The 17,742-nt window shown below is 40.4% G+C and overlaps 1 protein-coding gene across 1 annotated transcript in view; it reads left to right on the forward strand.

Moving 5' to 3' along the window:
* Nucleotides 1-394: 394 nt before the first annotated feature.
* tpk1 (thiamin pyrophosphokinase 1) overlaps nt 395-17,742 on the forward strand; it is a 120,112-nt gene continuing 102,764 nt past the window's right edge. Inside the window, exons 1-2 of the mRNA XM_088919006.1 lie at nt 395-447; nt 11,664-11,741. Coding sequence (XP_088775132.1) covers nt 11,699-11,741 — 43 coding nt within the window. The 5' untranslated portion in view covers nt 395-447; nt 11,664-11,698. The remainder of the gene's footprint in view (nt 448-11,663; nt 11,742-17,742) is intronic.

Below are 17,742 nucleotides of genomic sequence, written 5' to 3' on the forward strand. Positions count from 1 at the left end.
GTCTAACATGCAGAGCAGGAAAATGATTAAATGACACTTCAGTTTTTATTCTGTAACTGTAACTTCTCAACGTCTTCATGAATACCCGTACCATGCCACTGCTTAGACTTTGGAAAAACGGGACAAACCATTGAACTGCAGAATAAAGGTTCCGACATTTTACATATTCAACACTGTCCACTCCCTTCTGGGCTCTGAAAGCCCTGTTCTCCAACGCCGCGACAACCTGTAGCTTGATGGGAGACAGTCCCGTCCTTTGAAAAGTGATGCCCGGTCATGAGGTGAATGGCCTGCAGAGGGCGCGGTGCGGGAATCTCGCTGTGAGGCGTGGGGGGCGCCCTCTTGCCCGGCTGGCTTGGCGCTCGTTGGGTGAGCGCGGCGCCCCCCCCACACCAGGAAGCGGCTGAGCATTGGCTGTGAGCGGAGCGGAGCCGAGCCGGGCGTGGGGTACGAGTCACGTTTTGTGTTTGTGTAACGCTACGACTCGGATAATTAAAACATTGATTGCTTAAAACGGCTTTTGTGACTTTTGGGTTTCATTGTGGCAATGCATGCTTAAAAAGTGTCTGAAAAAAAGGAGCCCAGTCAGTGTTAAAACGCGTAGCACATGCTATTTGCTTAGATCAGACAGCTGTTTTTTTTTTAAATGAGCAGGATCGCTCTAGCTTTTTGCTTTATTTTTTGTTTTATAGGCTGTGAATGATGAAGTAGCTAGAGGTATGCTTTAATCGTTTCCGTAGATTGCGGTTTTGGTCTTTTTCCTCCTGTATTTCGCCTTTAGCCCTTTGAATTTCCTGTTCGACGACTTCGCTGCATCGTCGTTGCGTTACGGTCAGCAGTTTGCAAAATGCCGTTTTTTAACCTGTCTTTCTTATTCGATCTCCGTCATTTTTGAGATGTCAGATCTGATGCAAATTGGGTAGATAGCGTATAAACTCGACTGCAGGGTCGGGTTCGCCGGCATTTAATCGCGGGGCTGAACGTTTGTGAAATGTTAAACATATTACAAAAACGTCACAGGTGTGTTTTATTTTCTTTTGTTACAGAATAAAACGTTAAGTCGTGTTTCTCGGGAATGGGGATCCAAGTGTTGTATGTAGAAACTCAAATTAAAACGCGGTGAATGTCGGGAGCGAGACAGCGTCACCTCAGAGGTTCACCTCGCCTTCTTGCGGCACAGAAGGGTCAGAGAGATCTGGAGGCAGGGATGTCCATTATAATGGTGCCATAATATCAAGGCTGCATCAGCAGTGTCCCCACAGAGGCTTAGAACCCGAAGCCGTCCAGTTCTGAGCTAGGAGCCTTGACCCCTCTTCCAGACTGTGGCCGGGAGTTTCTCCTCTTATCAGTTGATTTAAGTGCGACACGGATCAAGTGGGAGTCCCAGTCCCAGTCCCTGTCCCTGTCCCTGGAACGCCTGGTGTCTTCAGGGTTTTGTTCCACCTGAGCTTTTAGTTACTGCGTTGGTTTAATTGTTGCTCCTTATTTTAAATGCATAAATGTGATGCTTCCACCCAGGCCACGAGGAGTCTTATTTAATGTACAGAGAGAGAAAGTGAGTGTTTCCGTGGACCTACCTGTAAAGGACCTTGTGAAATAACCTATATCTAATGTGTAAGCTTGAGGAAACAGGCTGTTGAGTTGGCTGCTCAGGTTGATATAAAAGCCGGAACACCCTTGCCCTTCCAAGATTTGAGCAAAATGTTCTCCAGCCATTTGACAATGGCCTACAAAGCATTTGAGGTGCAATTTTGAAAAAATGTTTTTTGCCTTAGAACTAATAATATATAACATAATACGGTTTAGTTAACATTTTAAAAATATACCAAATAACTGTTCAGGATAGCTGTGTAGATAGGACAGAAATCCTTCAATTTGTATGAAGTATGTGACTTAGAAATAATAATAATAATAAGGGAGAATGTAAAGTCAAAACTTGTTCAGTTTCATACATGGAACTGGAAACTCCAATCTTGAGAGAAGTGCGGTAATCAAACGGACCATTTGTTTAAAATAGTTCTGTGTTAACCCAACAAAGCAAAAAGAGGAAAGGGGGGAATTCTGCTTGTCTGTGGTGTGGGCCGGCAGCCAACCCAGCCTCATTTGTGCTGATTAGTAAACCCTGGAACTTCATTCTAAACGACCAATTAACAGTTTCCTCATTAGGGGATCCGAGCGCATAACAAAGGGCAAAGCAATCACAGCGCAGTGTTCCTCACGGAGAGCTGGAGAACCTCCTGAATAGGCACGTTAATTGGGAGCCAGCCTTGCTGTGTGCTGTGGAGAACTTGACATCAACAGCAGGGTATCTTCTGTTGGGAACATTTTCTGTCCTGGCGACATCTTTAGAGGATGATGCGTTTCTGTACAGTTATTACAGAAGTGAACTTGAAACACGCATCGGCCCCAGCTTGAGGCTGGCGGTTTCTGTCTGCTGAAGCCCTAGCTCCGCTGTGGCCAATCTCGGTCCTATGAAGCTACAATCTGGCGCGTTTTATAGATTGCTCTTCAACTCAGCCATTTCTAAACACATGAGATTATTCCCCCCCCCCCCCCCCCGCATCATTTGCTCAGTTATATAGTTTAGAGATTATTGGAGATGAAAATCCTAAAGGTTTATAGTTCATGGGTTCCCTATGTTGGTTTTTCTAGATTTAGTTGGATCAGTTAATTGGGTAAATTGATTAAAACAATCACGTGCTTTAGGTCTTTACAAATCCCTTTCATAAGGGGTTACCTGTAGGACCTGCTGGATTGTCAGTGTGGGACCGTATCACATCATCTATTTTATGTTACATTTTTCACATAGATTTATATATTTTCTGCAAGAAACTGTGTTATACAGGAAAAGCAATAGTTAACCAAGTCAGGGCTGGCATTTTGTTTTCATTAATGTGATTCTGATGGTTTTTGCCATTTGACATTACTATGATTAAACCTGCCAGTGCTTTATCTTTGCTAACTTGTGCTTTGTGACATAAATGTCTGTAATACTTAACAGCTGAACACTAGCAAACCTGAAGTGACTTTCATAAGAACCATCTCAAGGTGGTGTACGTAAAAACCGGTGAGCAGCAAAAGTGTAAGAGAAAAAAATGTAATGAGATTTTAATAAAAGCCAGAAAACAGGATGTGTGGCGAGATTTAATATTTTGGATAATGAAAACATTTAAATAAGCATTTTGAAGTGAACTCTCTAGATCAAAAATTCTTTATCCTGGTTCATTTGTATTCTCCTTGTTTGGTGAACAGAAAAAGTCCAAAGGTTAGAAGTGAGTAGCCTAAGCGCTCCACTTGTGCTTTTGATAATTCCGCAGTCCATCAGCTGTGTGGTCAGGGAATGCATCCAAGTGACCTTCAGTGCAGGGACACCAGGGGAGGGGATAACAGCCGTCAATGTAGACTTCTGTTTCTCTGCAAGACACTTGCCTTTAAGGTCGGCTGTGCCTTCGTGGTTGACGTGCAATCAGTTAGTGATGATCTTACCAGCTTAAAATGAAGAGGTTTTTTAGTCTTGACAATCGCGAGAGTGTTATTTTAGCTGACAAACTGCGGCAGTCAAAAACTCCTGTTTTTTTTTTCTTGTCCCTGCAGCATAGTACACTTTTAAATCTGAGAGTCCTGTCATGACTAGTTTTTAAGATTTTACAGGAAAGTACAGAAAGCTCACACTGGGAGAGCAGCCAATGAGCTCTGATATGGCAGTTTTATTGGAGTGGTTTTGTGTCACTCGTGCTGAATGAAAGGCAGAGAAGACTTGTGAATTCAAGTACATGATGTATATATTACCAGATATCAGATTCACTTCTGGTTCATCAGGATAAAAGTTTTCATCCTCTTCAAAGACATTTTGACAGGTTTCTTAACACTAAAATATAAGTTTGCAGCTTCCGCACCTGTGATAATATTATGCCAGCAGATTTCAAAACAGCACAGCTCAGAGTCTAGCTTTGTTTCTGGCAATGAATAATTGTTCAGTCCTAATTTTCAAGCTTATCATACAAATCGTTGCTGCACTACTGACAATACAAAAAAGAAGAGGAGAACTCAGAATGAATTAAGATACACTTTTATTAGATTCATGAAGTTACAGTACTTTGAAGAAGTTCCAAATGAATGCATTTCTTTAATCACTGCTCTATTCTATCTAAAAAATCCTTGGTTTATTCTTAGACCCTTGATCCTCCTCCTTCCCTTTAAAATGATTGTGCCTTCCTCCCAGAGTTGTACTTAATCAGTATCCTCATCTTACTGACATTCTGAAGCATGAAATAACTAAAAAAATAACAACGCTGAGCCAGGATCATAGAGGAAGGTATGATCAAAATGTCTTTGCAGTCCAAAGTCTGCTAATTTGTGCTTTGTGCCTTTTATGCTACAGAAGGAATTGTTTCCAATTCTAAAAAAGCAATATGGAAACAACCACAAAATCTGAATACAGAAATAAATGTTTCAGAACTTTTGGAATTGCGTTGTTGAATTCTTTGTGATTTTGAACACACACATGCAAATATAAAATACTGAAACTTTTCAACCTTTTAAGAACTAATTTTGAAGGAGACCATCAGTGAATATTAATGCTAATGTGATGCCTAAATGATATGACCTCTAAATTTGTTTTTTAAATACACATGACCGAAGCAAACACAATTTATACCGAGCAATCCTAGATGCCTCACTGCTGTTGAATGTTTAACAGATAATGCTTCAGCTATTGGAGACTGAGCAATGACTTCCCTGCTCTGCTGGAAGGCGCATACCAACCTATTGTACAGTCTGTAGGGTGCTGCATGGTACTTTGCTTTGGAGTAGCAAAGTAAAAGTAGCTGAGACACTTTCTCTTGTTTTAATCTCAGTATGCGAACAATTTCCTTGGCAGAAAACTAGACCAAGCAGTGTATTCTGTGAGAGGTCATGAGGCAGAGGACAGGTCTTGCTTATTTAATTAATTGCTTTTAATTGCAAAAGGGCTTTAGCTTCTTAAGAAGTAAACAGGAGAGAGTGGGAGCAGCTCCCTGCTCTGGCTGTGTGGGTGTATTCAGCGGGCAGGATCGGTCTCTGACCTACACTGTGTGTAGATCAAGCCTGGTGACTGGGGGGAGGGGCCAGCGCACTGGCTGGCAGGCTGACCTCTGTTCCTGGCAGGGCTAAGGAGTGGAAACTTGCTGTTAATGCTACATTGACTCCGGTCCCCAGCATGATCAGTCAGGCAGCAGCGCTTTCTTCTCGATCCCCACTGTGCCAGCAGCCAAAAACGTGCTCTCCCATCCCTCTCGGCTGAACGGTATCCAGTGGCTGACACAGCTGAGCTGTCTTGTTATGAAGTGTTCGGGGTCACAGATCTTTGTTTTTTTGCGTTTTGCATGGGTACCCTGTACAGCAAAGCAGAGATTTTTTTTTAAGTGATCTCTTAAGAATTCAGATTCAAGACATTATGAGAAGCAGTTCTCGAAGCAGTTTTATGCCCATTTTACATCACATACAACATTTTTTTTTCAATTCAAATAAGGGTCATAAAATGACAATCTCCTCAAGTTATTGTGGGTCTGTAGCCCTTCACCAGAATTCTCTAACCCCAGTTCAGTAGTGTCCTAGTCATGAATTATAGATAACCAGCCTTGGAACAATTAAATTGGCATCAATCAAACTACTTTTGTTAATTAATCAGCACCTTTCATCTCTTTCCAGTGTTTATTAACAACTGATTTTGGGGCCCCTATAAGATTAGTGAGTTTGGGCTGCCAAGGAACAGTGTAAGAGACCCTATAATATTGAATGAGCTTAATTATTTTGCTTAATTAATCCTATGCTCCACTATCAGAGTGCGTATGCCTTATGAGCATGTGTCTCTAATGTTTGAGCCATTAAGGAGTGCCAGCTTCCAGGTGCATGAACAGTGCTGGCTTTTATTTTTGAAATCATAAAGCCGGGCAAATTGTTTATCTTCCTGGTAATAAAGTTACTTTTGTAGCAATAACATGGCATACATATTACCAATTATAGTCTGGAAACCTTTAATGAGAGAGTATGTACTGTATAATTGCATGCACTATGTGGCAAAACTAGAATGGGATCCTGCATAGCCTCAGCTGAAACCTTTATTTTCAGATGTGTGCTAGAAATGTATAACATGATGGAAGAATATGCAGAATGAAATCACCAGAGCAAGGTTTTGATATTTATTTTTAGTCACAGCAGGTCTACTCCTCGTTTGATAAACTGATTTAATTTCCCAGACCAGTGATTTAAAAAAAATACAGAGGAATTGCCAATTATATCATAGCTGTAGAAATGCAGAGGAATTTATACCATATTTGCATTTATAGGAACATTTAACAAAAACATATCAGTAAAGTAAAACATTTGAAGTGTGTTATCAATATCAGACATCTTTTCTCCTTTCATATAGTATGGAAAAAACTCAGCTGTTATAATCCACCTGGATTATCCACTCATTATCTTAGTTGCCTAAATCTGGCAATATATATACTGAAGTACACTGGTGGACACTTGAGCACGTCATCATTGTCGCATACCTGGTAGCACAGAGATCATCTCATCTGCTCTTGTCAGGGGAGGTGTAAAGACAGAGTTGTGCATCCTGATTTAAGAAAAAAAACAGGTTCTAACATCTGGCCACATTTTTGGAGTGTCTTCTCTGACAGAGAACACTGCAGCACAAGGTGTGGCAAATCAGCATTGAGCTCTGTGGGATGGAGAAGACTCAGATTTGCCACCACTCCAGAAGTGACCTTGAAGGTGATCTTTATACTGCTGCTTTCCCATCCAGATGAGCCCTTCAGCTTTTTCAAGCCCTTAACTAAGTGCTGATAGCCCTCAGTAAGAGGCGCCTACCTACACTGTGGGTTTGTGGGTCACCTGGTATTGCTGTATCTTCTAAGCACTGAAGTTAGCAGTTAATCACTGAGAACCTCATGACTCTTGGGAGCAAAAGTGTCTGCTGAGGGACAATAAGCCAGGATTTCCCTACCGGACATCAAGACGTGATGTGAGAGTTCCACTTACACCTGGGCCAGTTTACTGGGGGCCCCCTGTGCACAGGGACCACTACAATGGAAACAAGCTGAGGTCTCTGAGCAAACTTCAAGAAAAAAAAAGTTTGAAATAACAGGCCTTAACCTGGTAATATTTAAAAAGAGTGCGTCCCGCCAAACATTGATTTTCATCTTGTGCAATGGCTTAAGATTATACTGCTTTGAGAGGGAGGCATCAGTAAGTAATGAGGTTATTATTAAAAAAACACACAAAACAACAGAAACAAAAAAAGCCCACTCACTTTTCTATCGATCGGTAGCGCATTTTCCTTCTGTAACCCAGACTTTATTTTCTATTGCACTCCATTCCCTCAGCACCTATTCAGTTTTGCTGGATGGGCCTGCTCAACCGTGACCCAGTCTACAAATTGGACTTTCTCTTCAATTCTTTTTTAGTTCAGTTCCATTCACCTGAAATTACTCTCTGTGGGACTGTATTTAACATAACAAAACAAAATTAAGAAAGCTATGTTTATTTGCAAAATGGACATTTTACAGAATCATAAAAATGTTGATTTGTTTGGTGCTACGATATATTGATAAACATGAGATAAATTATATTTCCTTGTCTGGCTTGCTAAGCCTCAAATGATTTTCAATCTTTAGTGAATTCCTGATAATCAGAATATGTGGGACAGTTTTAATTCTAACTTCACAAATGCTGAAAGTCGTTATATGTGGGATGTTTTAGATAGCTTCCACAAAACTGAGATGTATATATACAGTTTATGCTAGCTTTTAGTAATGATAAATGTAGGAAGTGAATGTTGTAAATGTTCTTTTGATATAATACATTAGTCCAATTCAACAGAGCCTTAAAATATTAAAAATAGTGACAATATACTCATGTTGCTTAAGAGCTGTTGACTTCATTTGACTTCAACAACTTCATTCCTCACAAAAACGTTCATGTGTCCTCTATGTTATTAATCAGTGACTTATTGTTTCACGGCCTCTGGGGACCAGGTTTTCTGAGGAGGTACACTGTCATACTGTGCCATTAATGTACAGTAACAAGGGATTGTGCTAATATATGCCTCGCTTACACTGTGGAAAGCCGAGTCCAGCTGAACTAAAAGAATGTCGATTCTAAAGACAGTAGAAAGTGCTGCGGCTTCAAAACTTTTTGTGTCATGTTTCAGTGGTGGGTAGCTTTTCAGTAAAAGCCGGTTCTGGTTTGCCGGCAGGAGCGCTGTCCCACGCGTCCTGGCCACGGGACACCGTCACAGCCCTTCTGCTTCACTCCTGTCCAGAGCTGGACACGCCGTCGCCCAAAGGCGGATCGGATCGGCGTGACACGTAACGTGTGTAAACCCAGTCCCGAGACCGGCTCGGCAGCAACCCAGGAGGGAGTCTCATTTCATACTTCTGAGCCTCAGACTGTCTCCCTTCATAAAGCCAAAAAGAGATGCGAGTAAAAATCTGATACGTACTGTAGTTGAGAAAAATCGAGACGTGCTTTTCTTTCTGGTCTGCCGACCCTTGATCTTGTGTTTTTCTTTGCAGTGTTATATTTGCACTTTCTGTAATATCATAGCTCACTCTTTGGCTGCTTATTATGTATTTTTTCAGCGCCTCTGCTGAAAGTCTTAGTTGCCATGACTACCCCATGTGACTGTTTATTACAAATAACCTCAGTAAAGGCCTTGTAAAACACAGTCCTGGGAAGTGTATTTAAAAGCACAAAGTATGGGCTTCGGTATTTTTTCCATTGATATAAAAAAAACCACAGGTTTCGTTTGTGCCTATGTATTTATCCTAAATTTCACATGTTCAGCGTATTTTAGCACATTGCTCCCCAGCAGAGGTCAGCGAGGGGGATCAAGGAGAGATGATTGCCCTCTTATCTCAGTGTCTACTCACACTCCTTTTCATTGCATGAGCCCCTGTTTGAAGAAATTCATCTTTACAGCACGTTTCCCCTTGGGCAGAGGAGATGAGGGCGGCTGGCACACAGAGGCGGTCACAGCCTTGGTACTTGAGGTCAGGCCTGCATGTTTCCAGGCTATCAGAGTCACCAGCAGCTTCTGTCCTGTGCACATGAAGGGTTAAATTAATCTGAATTAGTATGCCTTGCCTGTCCCATGTTTAACCCTTTCCACGGGTCTACAGCTGCTGATCTAAAGAAAACCTCATCGATCCCTTATGCACCACAGTAGAAGGTGCTTGTGCTAACCATTTGGACAGCAAAGGCTAATTAAAAGACTCTTCAGTGAGATTCACAGGTGCTAGGGTCTGCTTGCTTCTTTTTTGTGCTTCTCTCTTCGGTATGCTTTTGAATGGTTTTCAATTACATCTGCTCTGAGCTTATCCTACACTTTGAGCTTATCTTACACTTTATCCTAAATTTTAAGTGAAATAAATTATAAACTAAATACATATTCATCACAGTGGAGAAAGTACACATACTTGCATCACACAATACCACGGATAAAAATTAGTTCTTACTACATGTCAAAAACCTCTGAGAACTTAGATTCAATAGCAATCAAAAGCAGAGCAAGAGATATTGCAGAATTAGTAGTAGTTAACTGATTAAGTCTAAATTTAAAAAAAAATAATGACTTAAAAATGATTTGAAGAAAGATTTTCACATTTCACAAAAATGTAGTTAAAAGAGCACACATCACAACTCATTTGGAATGTTATGCAATACATGTACATATGTCTGATATAAAGTAAGTAATAAATTAATCTGTATGGTTTTATCCATGTAGTTAATTAAAATTGTTGTGCTAAACTGCTATCATTTGCAGTTTATAACGTGTATTTTAGAGGCACCAGATTAAGTCTATTTGTTTCATGTTGGCTCAAGCAGTGGGAGCCTTAAGAATATTTAAATGTAGCTCATTTTCTTCCATCAAATGTCTGTATAGCCCTCAAATCATCTACTATCACAAGTCCAGGCAAATTGAAAGTCATCTTGACTGATGTGCTGAATACTGTCTCTATTCATTTTAATATTACAGATTGAAATACTTGCATGGCAGCACAAGAAAACGGTTACAGTCCACTGTCCTGCATGTCAGAATTGCAGAGTTTTTAAATATGCAGTTTTTGAGTTTGCCTAGAAAAGCGCTGACTCTGGGTGGAGCAGATGCACAAGGGGCCTCATCAATTTTTCAAAGCTGGCTTCAGCCCTGCACGCAGTTTCTTCAACACTTCATAACGCTTTTTATGAAAAGCGTATTCCTTTTTTCATAAACTCTTAGTAAATAAGAGAAAGTGGGATAGCATTTGAAAACTCATTAAAGTTACATAATCTGTGTACCATTCATGCAAGAATGTACTTAAGGGGGAAAAAAACCTTTTAAGAACTGAAGCTGATCTCAAAAGGTGTCTGCAAACTATCCACTGAACTACCTACCTAGATAATGTATTTTCTAATTAAACATTGGAACTTGTAAATGAATAAAAATTAAAAATGTATCTCATGTGCTGCAGACTGAAATAGGAGTAAGCTTTAATTTTATGTTTTAAAATTAATATCGAACCTGTAATGTACATTATACTATATTCCGCTCAAATAATAATAATAAGAAGAAAAATAATGAGAGAAATGCAGGAATCAAGGTCACAGTCTGGGTTTAAGTGGACAATATCTGCAGCCGCTGCTCTGCTAGGAGCAGATGATGTATATTGTGGTGATTTCTGGAATCAATTGTTTTTGTCTTTAGGCAGAGTAGCCTTCAGCTCAAAAACGTACAGCACCTTCTAATATCCTCTCATCAGATATCACAATCTGTACTGGGATGGGAAACCGCTAAAGTAAACCAAGGTGATGGACCAGTAGGAGGCGCTCTGTCCTCTGGACTTCAATCTCCACAGCAAAGCCCCCGTATGGAGACTGTTTATAAGTACAAGAACAAAGAGAGGGGTTCCAAAAACGCATATCACACAAATTCTCTGGAACAACAAAGAACAGAAGGATAATGAAGTATATCATTAAATAAGCAAAACTGTGAGTTTTGTACCTTCTCGTTTTACCAAAGACAGCAATCAGTAGCCAATCTACTTTTTTATCAGGTCTTTTGTATGAACTGGCAAAGTGGGTGAGTCACGTTAATAAGTGAGAGACTTGCTTTTGTAATAAGAAGTCAGGGCGCTTGTGATATGTGCTCACTTGGCCGGTGGCTTCTCTGGAATTAATGTTGCTTTCAACATAGTAGGTGGAGGAAGCCTGAGTGGGAAACTACTCACCAGGTACTGAGTGAGTGCAGTGTGTACCCTGAGGGGAAGGTGCTAGGACTGTTTCTTCTGGGGCTGAGCGACAGTGCGCGACGATTTGTGCAGGAGACAGCTTGTTGACACAGAGGAGAAAGAAGTCTGAAAGTATGCTTTACTAGACACAGTTTACAGTGAAATATCACGTAGTCCAGCTGGGGTTTTTAAAGGTCTTTTTGCCTCTTTTTTTATATTTTCCTTTGTTGGCCTATATTACCAGTGCCCTCTAACAAATATTTTATTGGAAATCCAAGGTTTGACAAGTCCAGCAATTTCAGTTTGTGGTTTGTAGAGAGAGTTCTGATGAATTGCTGTGTTGTAATAAAATTAAACCTGTGCTTAATGCAATTTGATTTTCAAATGGTTTTCTTGTTTTCATTTTAGCTGTGGTCTTTTGGGCAAAAAGTATCCGGACTGTCATGGCTGATGTATTTACACCTCTGGACTGCTTGCTCCCTTCAGGTACATGGATAATTCATCCTTCCTTCTCCTCAGTTTTCCCCATGTTTGGTTTAGGATGGTAGTTGTACATTAACAGAAATATTTACAATCTGTTGTTGAAGAGGTTTTCTCAATAGTGCCACAGATAAGTTCACAATGACCCACACTGAGCTCCTGATCACATTCCAGAGACAGCAGGCTTGGCTGGGGCATTCTGGGCACTCCTGCTGTACCACCTGCAGTGTCCTTCATGTGGGATTTGAACTCTCAGCCTTCCTGTGAGGGGGCCAGAGCTCTAACAGCTGCTCCACTGCTGCTATTACTGACACGTAAACAGAGTTTGTTTGTGAATATAATAGCAAAATGTTTTGAAAAGTGTTAAATTCACTACTGCATGAAATCTTTCCTGTTCAAGCAAAGACAATTGAAAACACCCCACACTCTACTGGTCTGCTTCAGAATTGTCTTTTGCCATTTCTATTTGAAACGTGATTATATACATTTTAAGCTCTGTATTTTATCATGTTTGACATTTAAGAGTCTTTTTCAAACACAATTAGTTATATGAATTTAGATTCAAAAGTTCCTATTTACTGTTTTGTCTTTGCACACAACTGATACCAGCAGTTGAATGAAATAAAAAAAAAAATGAATTGCATTTGCCACTGAGAAAGGCTGAAATATGAAGTTCTGACGTTGGTAGTGTAGAATAGCTGGATTTCTTTAAGTTAAACACAGCGTGGGAGAAAACAGTAATTAAAATGAAAGCTTTCCACAGAGTAACTTAGCATCCTACATGGCTGTGTGCCGGGATAACTAGTGTGCGAATCCCTGATGCACCATACATTAATAATTACAACTAATTTAGAAATATGTTTCTGCATATTTCGTTTTATAAAGTACTCGGTACTGCATGTCTTTGTCTGATATATTCTGGCTTCCCAACCTATCTGGAGGGTGTGGGTTAAGAAAATTATACAAGGGTTAAGTTCTGCTCATGCCTTCCTTCCTGTAGCAGAAAACACAGTGTGCTGTTGCATGCTGATAGTCAGAAGAACGTACAGCAGGATCCTGTTACAAGTGCTGTAGGCAGATTGTAGTGTAACAGATTGATCGACCCACCTGAAAACACCAGGAATGTGGTCAATCGATAGTACAGCACATGAAGAAGGGTTGGCACCATTCTGTTTACATAGCTGTTTTGTTACTGTAGCTTCAGGACTTCTAACACTTCAGCTTTTGGAATCAGAGTGGTTTAGTCAAGTAGTCTGGGTATGAATTGCATGTTATACAATATCTTCCAATATAATATAAATATGTATAATATACACATAAATACAATATAGACATAAATTGTCTGTTAAGGTGTGACATGCATTGTTCATTTTGGGTTGAGGTAGAGGTAGTGAAACAAGTGCATTGCTATAGGGTTTTTTTTTATGCAGGGAATTTACTTTTATCCCCTGAACTAATCAATCAGCCCATAGAGACTCACGCACACGTGCCTAAGGGGACAGTTACATCAGGAGTATGTTTTTATGCTTTCCTTACATTGCTTAATGGAATTAGATGCGTGCAGAAGCATTAGTAGAGCTCATAACTGCGGTTTCAGAGCAGAGCCTCGGCATGGTCGTAGGCAGTTTGAAAGGTCCATGATGCCGGTTCTTGCAGGAGACCCAGATTTCCCAATCCAAGGCAGACCCCTCTACACTTACATCTGGCTCCCACTGAAGTACCGCTGTGAGGAAGCACCATCAGAGGCAAAGAGCAGAGATACTGAGCGATCTGGCTCAGTAACAAGCAGTAAGTGAAAGCAGGCAATTGGTGAACTAGTTCAGCAGCTGCCTATCCATCATCCAGACCAGTCTGAGGTCTTCCCAGCGTGTGCTGAACAGCTCCAGAGCTGCACTTAGGTCAGCAAGAGACCCTAGGCATGCAAGCATGACTGAGGATCCCTGTAGCCAGTCATCTTGACCTCCACAGTCTGACATTCTGATGGAGCTGTTAAAAGCGCCCCCATGCCTGATATCACAGTTATTATTAATGTTAATTTCATTCATTTAACCGACACATTTATCCAAAGTGTCTTATGGTCAAAACTGCCACTTAACTTTAAAATGATCAGTGCAAACAGTCTGCCGGGGTTGAATGGTGTGAAAAAAGGAATGAAACATGTAGCCTATGGAAAACCTTTATAGATGCCAATAAGGCATAAATTCAGGATGCTGGCTGTTAGGTAGAAAATATTTGCTAACTAATGCAAAGTTCTTGCAAAATGAATTTAAAAAATATCGAAAAGTCAGGGATCTTTTTTTACAAATGTCATTTCCATGGTTACATAAAAGACTGACGTACACTCTTCTGAGTTCATAATTAATGTATCTGTAGAAACCGTCTGAATGTGCTCTTCACAGGTGGACAGTCAAAAGCTTGTAGCTTCAGAACTGAAGTTCTGTCTTGTTGACCCAAATATCTGTATTCATGTATGCAGGAATATACTGTAAGTTATACATACACAGTATCATCGAATAATAAAAAAACAAAAGTTTCACAAAAGCTGCATTTCAGACCATAATTAATTAATAAATCCTTGATGGTATATTACCAAATGTTCTCAAGGCGACCAGAGATATCATCTAAGACATCATATAGTAGTATGACAAGTGTAGTACCCATGGACTGGAGAGTTCTTAACAAAGAAGACTATAACAGATATGATACAACTATTTAAAATCCTCTTTCATTTAAAAGGCACTGACAGTCAGCCCAGCAGACTAGAATATACAGTGAATTGTAAACAACAGAAAACAAGTGAAAACTATGTAGAATAAATATAGAAGTGCATTAAAAACCAAAAACAGGAGGCACTTCTTTTCCACAGGTTTGTGTGAGGGTGGAACAAGCAGCCCAGCCATGTTGTTGGAGCCAATACTCTGGCTTCATTCAAGAAATCTTTGGATCAATTAACTGTTATCTGACAAACTTGATCTCATTTGTTACTCTTCCTTTGTATTTATTTACTAAAGCCAATAACCAAATCACATATGGTCCTGCCAGAAAATGGCGTTTTAGAACAAGAGATACTCTCCTTTGATAATGCTAAATAAGCTGGATTCTACTGAGAGGCACTAAGAATAATTCCTCAAATCTCTGATGGTATGTGCATAAAAGTGCATAGCTAACTCACACACAGCTAACTGATCCACAGAAGGTGTTGATAGTGGCCCCTTCAAAGCACTGAACCAAACTAATGAAGCAAAGGCAAAACCTATGTTAACAGATTTGTTTGAAAAAAAACACTCATTTCAAAAGAGCATTACATCCAGACATTGCTTAGACTCGACCTGCTGTGGCACTCTGAAGGACAGCAATTCATTCCTGTACTGTATTGAGAGTTTCATAAGCAGAAAATTAAATTTGCTCTGTGACAACATAATGGCAAAAGGAGCTGAGCCTAATATTGGATTTTTAGCATCTATAAGAAGAATATTCCATGATAGTTTCAAAAGGGTTTATCACAGAAGTAAAAATAGATAAACAATTGTGGAGGAATTCAATTAATAGTTATGGTCACACAGTTTTTTAATAAACTTTTTTAATTTTAATAAACTGCTTTAACTATCTGTAAGACAAACATTTCTTTGTGCAACAGGCCGTGCCTGGCTGAGGATGAATTGTTGATGGCGTGTGGGGCGTATTTGCCAGTAAAGGTTTTCTCCTTCGTTTGGCAGTGTTAAGTGTAAGGAAATGCAGCATTCGTGTGATGGGAAGTGAATAGAAACGCTTTCACATTGTTTGGCAAACGCTGTTGACATCAGTGGGCTGAACTGCAAGAGGATTTATTGCTTCGGTCCTTTTCTCATTCGGGCATGAAGAGCAAGCTAAGCACCGTCAGTCTGAAGGGCCAGAGACAGCTCTTTACTGCGCTGGCGGTGACCCTTGTCTCCTAACTTCCCCGCTTTCTGCGTGCAGCCGTTTGCTAATGCCGTGTCCTTGTCCTGGGAAGGAGCCGGTGCTTGTGTCCCCCAGGGAGCGCCCTCCCTCTGAGCCTCATTCATGAAATATGCAGTCAGGCCACATGTGTGGGTTCGAAGGGAAAGGTGACTGTAGGTATTTTAAAGCAATAGAAATCAATCAGTGCATGTATTTATTCCACAGCTGCTTTGTCGTGCCGTGATCATTAATCAACATAACTTCTAGCTTTATTGAGATCATTCCCTGAAACCTCAAAAGCATCCAGCACTTGGAAAATATCTTTAAAAATTTGATGAAAGCAAATTTTGTTGCTTTCGGCTGAGAGGCAACGGTACAAGCATCAATATAATAATTAATATAATGATCAAATTTTACTGAAATTCCTCATTGATCCAGTAATGAGTACTATTCACTATAGTTATACATTTAAATGTTCACCTAGAAAATTTGTGGAAAGAGACACAAGCACGAATGTTGTTGGGTGCTCTGTGGGTTTATGTCTGCTGAGACTCTTTCAATCAGCCTGAAAGTGTAAAACTCATACTATACTGCAGCAGTTTGGGAACTGGGTTTACAGTACATTGCCTGTCTTTCATGTAAATAAAATGATAATTTAAAAAAAATTAAAAGATTTTGCACTGCTCGGCAAAGAAATCATCATTAACAAATTGCATATCACGTTTGTGAAAAACGATCTCTCGGTGGAAAAGTTATAGGCAGATGGATGAAATGGACAGATAATTGAAAGAACTTACTGACATACTGTGCTTCAGAGGTGATCACTGAAAGACACAGAGCTTGTTTCTGTTTTAGAAATTACTCTTTAGAAAGGAGAAAGTAGCAGAAACATTCTTGAATAAAGCGCATGGCTTGAAAAATGAATGTACATGTATACACCAAGCATCCAGGTGTGACCTGTGTATTTTTCTAAACTGCCTGGCATGTGTGTGCAGATTTTCTGTTATGTGTGTCAGCCTGTTTTAGCCATGAGTGACAGCATGAGCAGGGGGACACTGAAGTTTGCAATGTGCTCTTTTCTCCTCCTTCAATTCTTTGAGACACGGACGCGAAACAGTTTTTCCGACGTGTGACAAGAATCCTGACACCTGTTGGTTAAAGTACTGTACATATTGCAGTTTCTGCAAACAGTATACGTACTCTGCACGCTCTGCAAAGTTGAGGTTGAACCGTGTAGTGTACACCGTACATGTGGCTGGGTAGCGTGTCCCAGACTCCCAGAACGCTTTGCATAAAGAAGTGCCCTTCTGTTGTCGGTTATAAATGCACATCCGTGTACAGTAGCTTCCACTTCTGTCCTGTGTTGTGTTTCTTTGTCGATGCTGTATTATTCCCCTGGCTTGACTTTGTCAGTGCCTTTGAGGATTTTGAATACTTGTGCGAGGTCCCCTTGTAGTCTTCCTTCTTCAATGACTACTGTATCCATAGTCATGATATTATAAGTTTGGGGAAACACAGAAGCTAAACTGCATTTTAAAGGCGTTTACTTCCATTCAGGCAGTAATCCATAGACTCCCCAGATCAGGCCCTGCCTGGATTGCTACTCTCAGCACCTGTGAACAGCAGATGAAGGAAGGTGATGTTAAGTAAGAAATGAGATCTGAAATGCGAATAAAGACTAAAACAGGTTTGGATTTTGATGCTGATTAAGTTTTTTTATTTTTATTGACTATTTTGTTGGCTGGGTGCAAGATAGTAAAGTTAGCACAAGTGTAGCATTGATTGTGATCAGTCTCTGAGCCATCTGTCTTTTTTATTCTGGAGATTGACGGCCGGCCTATTACAGTGGTGAGCGCTGTGGGTGACCAGGTTCAAGTGGACTGAGGCTGCCCTGGTAGGAGAGTGTGGGCTGGTGATCAGGGCTCTGGACATCTGACTGAAGGGTCGAGGGGTAAAATCCCAGGTCCTGCTGTATCCCTGAGCAAAGCTGTGTACCCATTTGTTCCAGCAAACCCAGCTGTGTAAATGGGTACCAAAAATTGATCATTGTAAGTGGCTTTGGAAACAAAAAAAACTGCCAAATTAATTA

This window comes from Atractosteus spatula, chromosome 6 (assembly GCF_055471065.1).
Source record: "Atractosteus spatula isolate fAtrSpa1 chromosome 6, fAtrSpa1.hap1, whole genome shotgun sequence".
In the NCBI taxonomy this organism is placed as follows: domain Eukaryota; kingdom Metazoa; phylum Chordata; class Actinopteri; order Semionotiformes; family Lepisosteidae; genus Atractosteus; species Atractosteus spatula.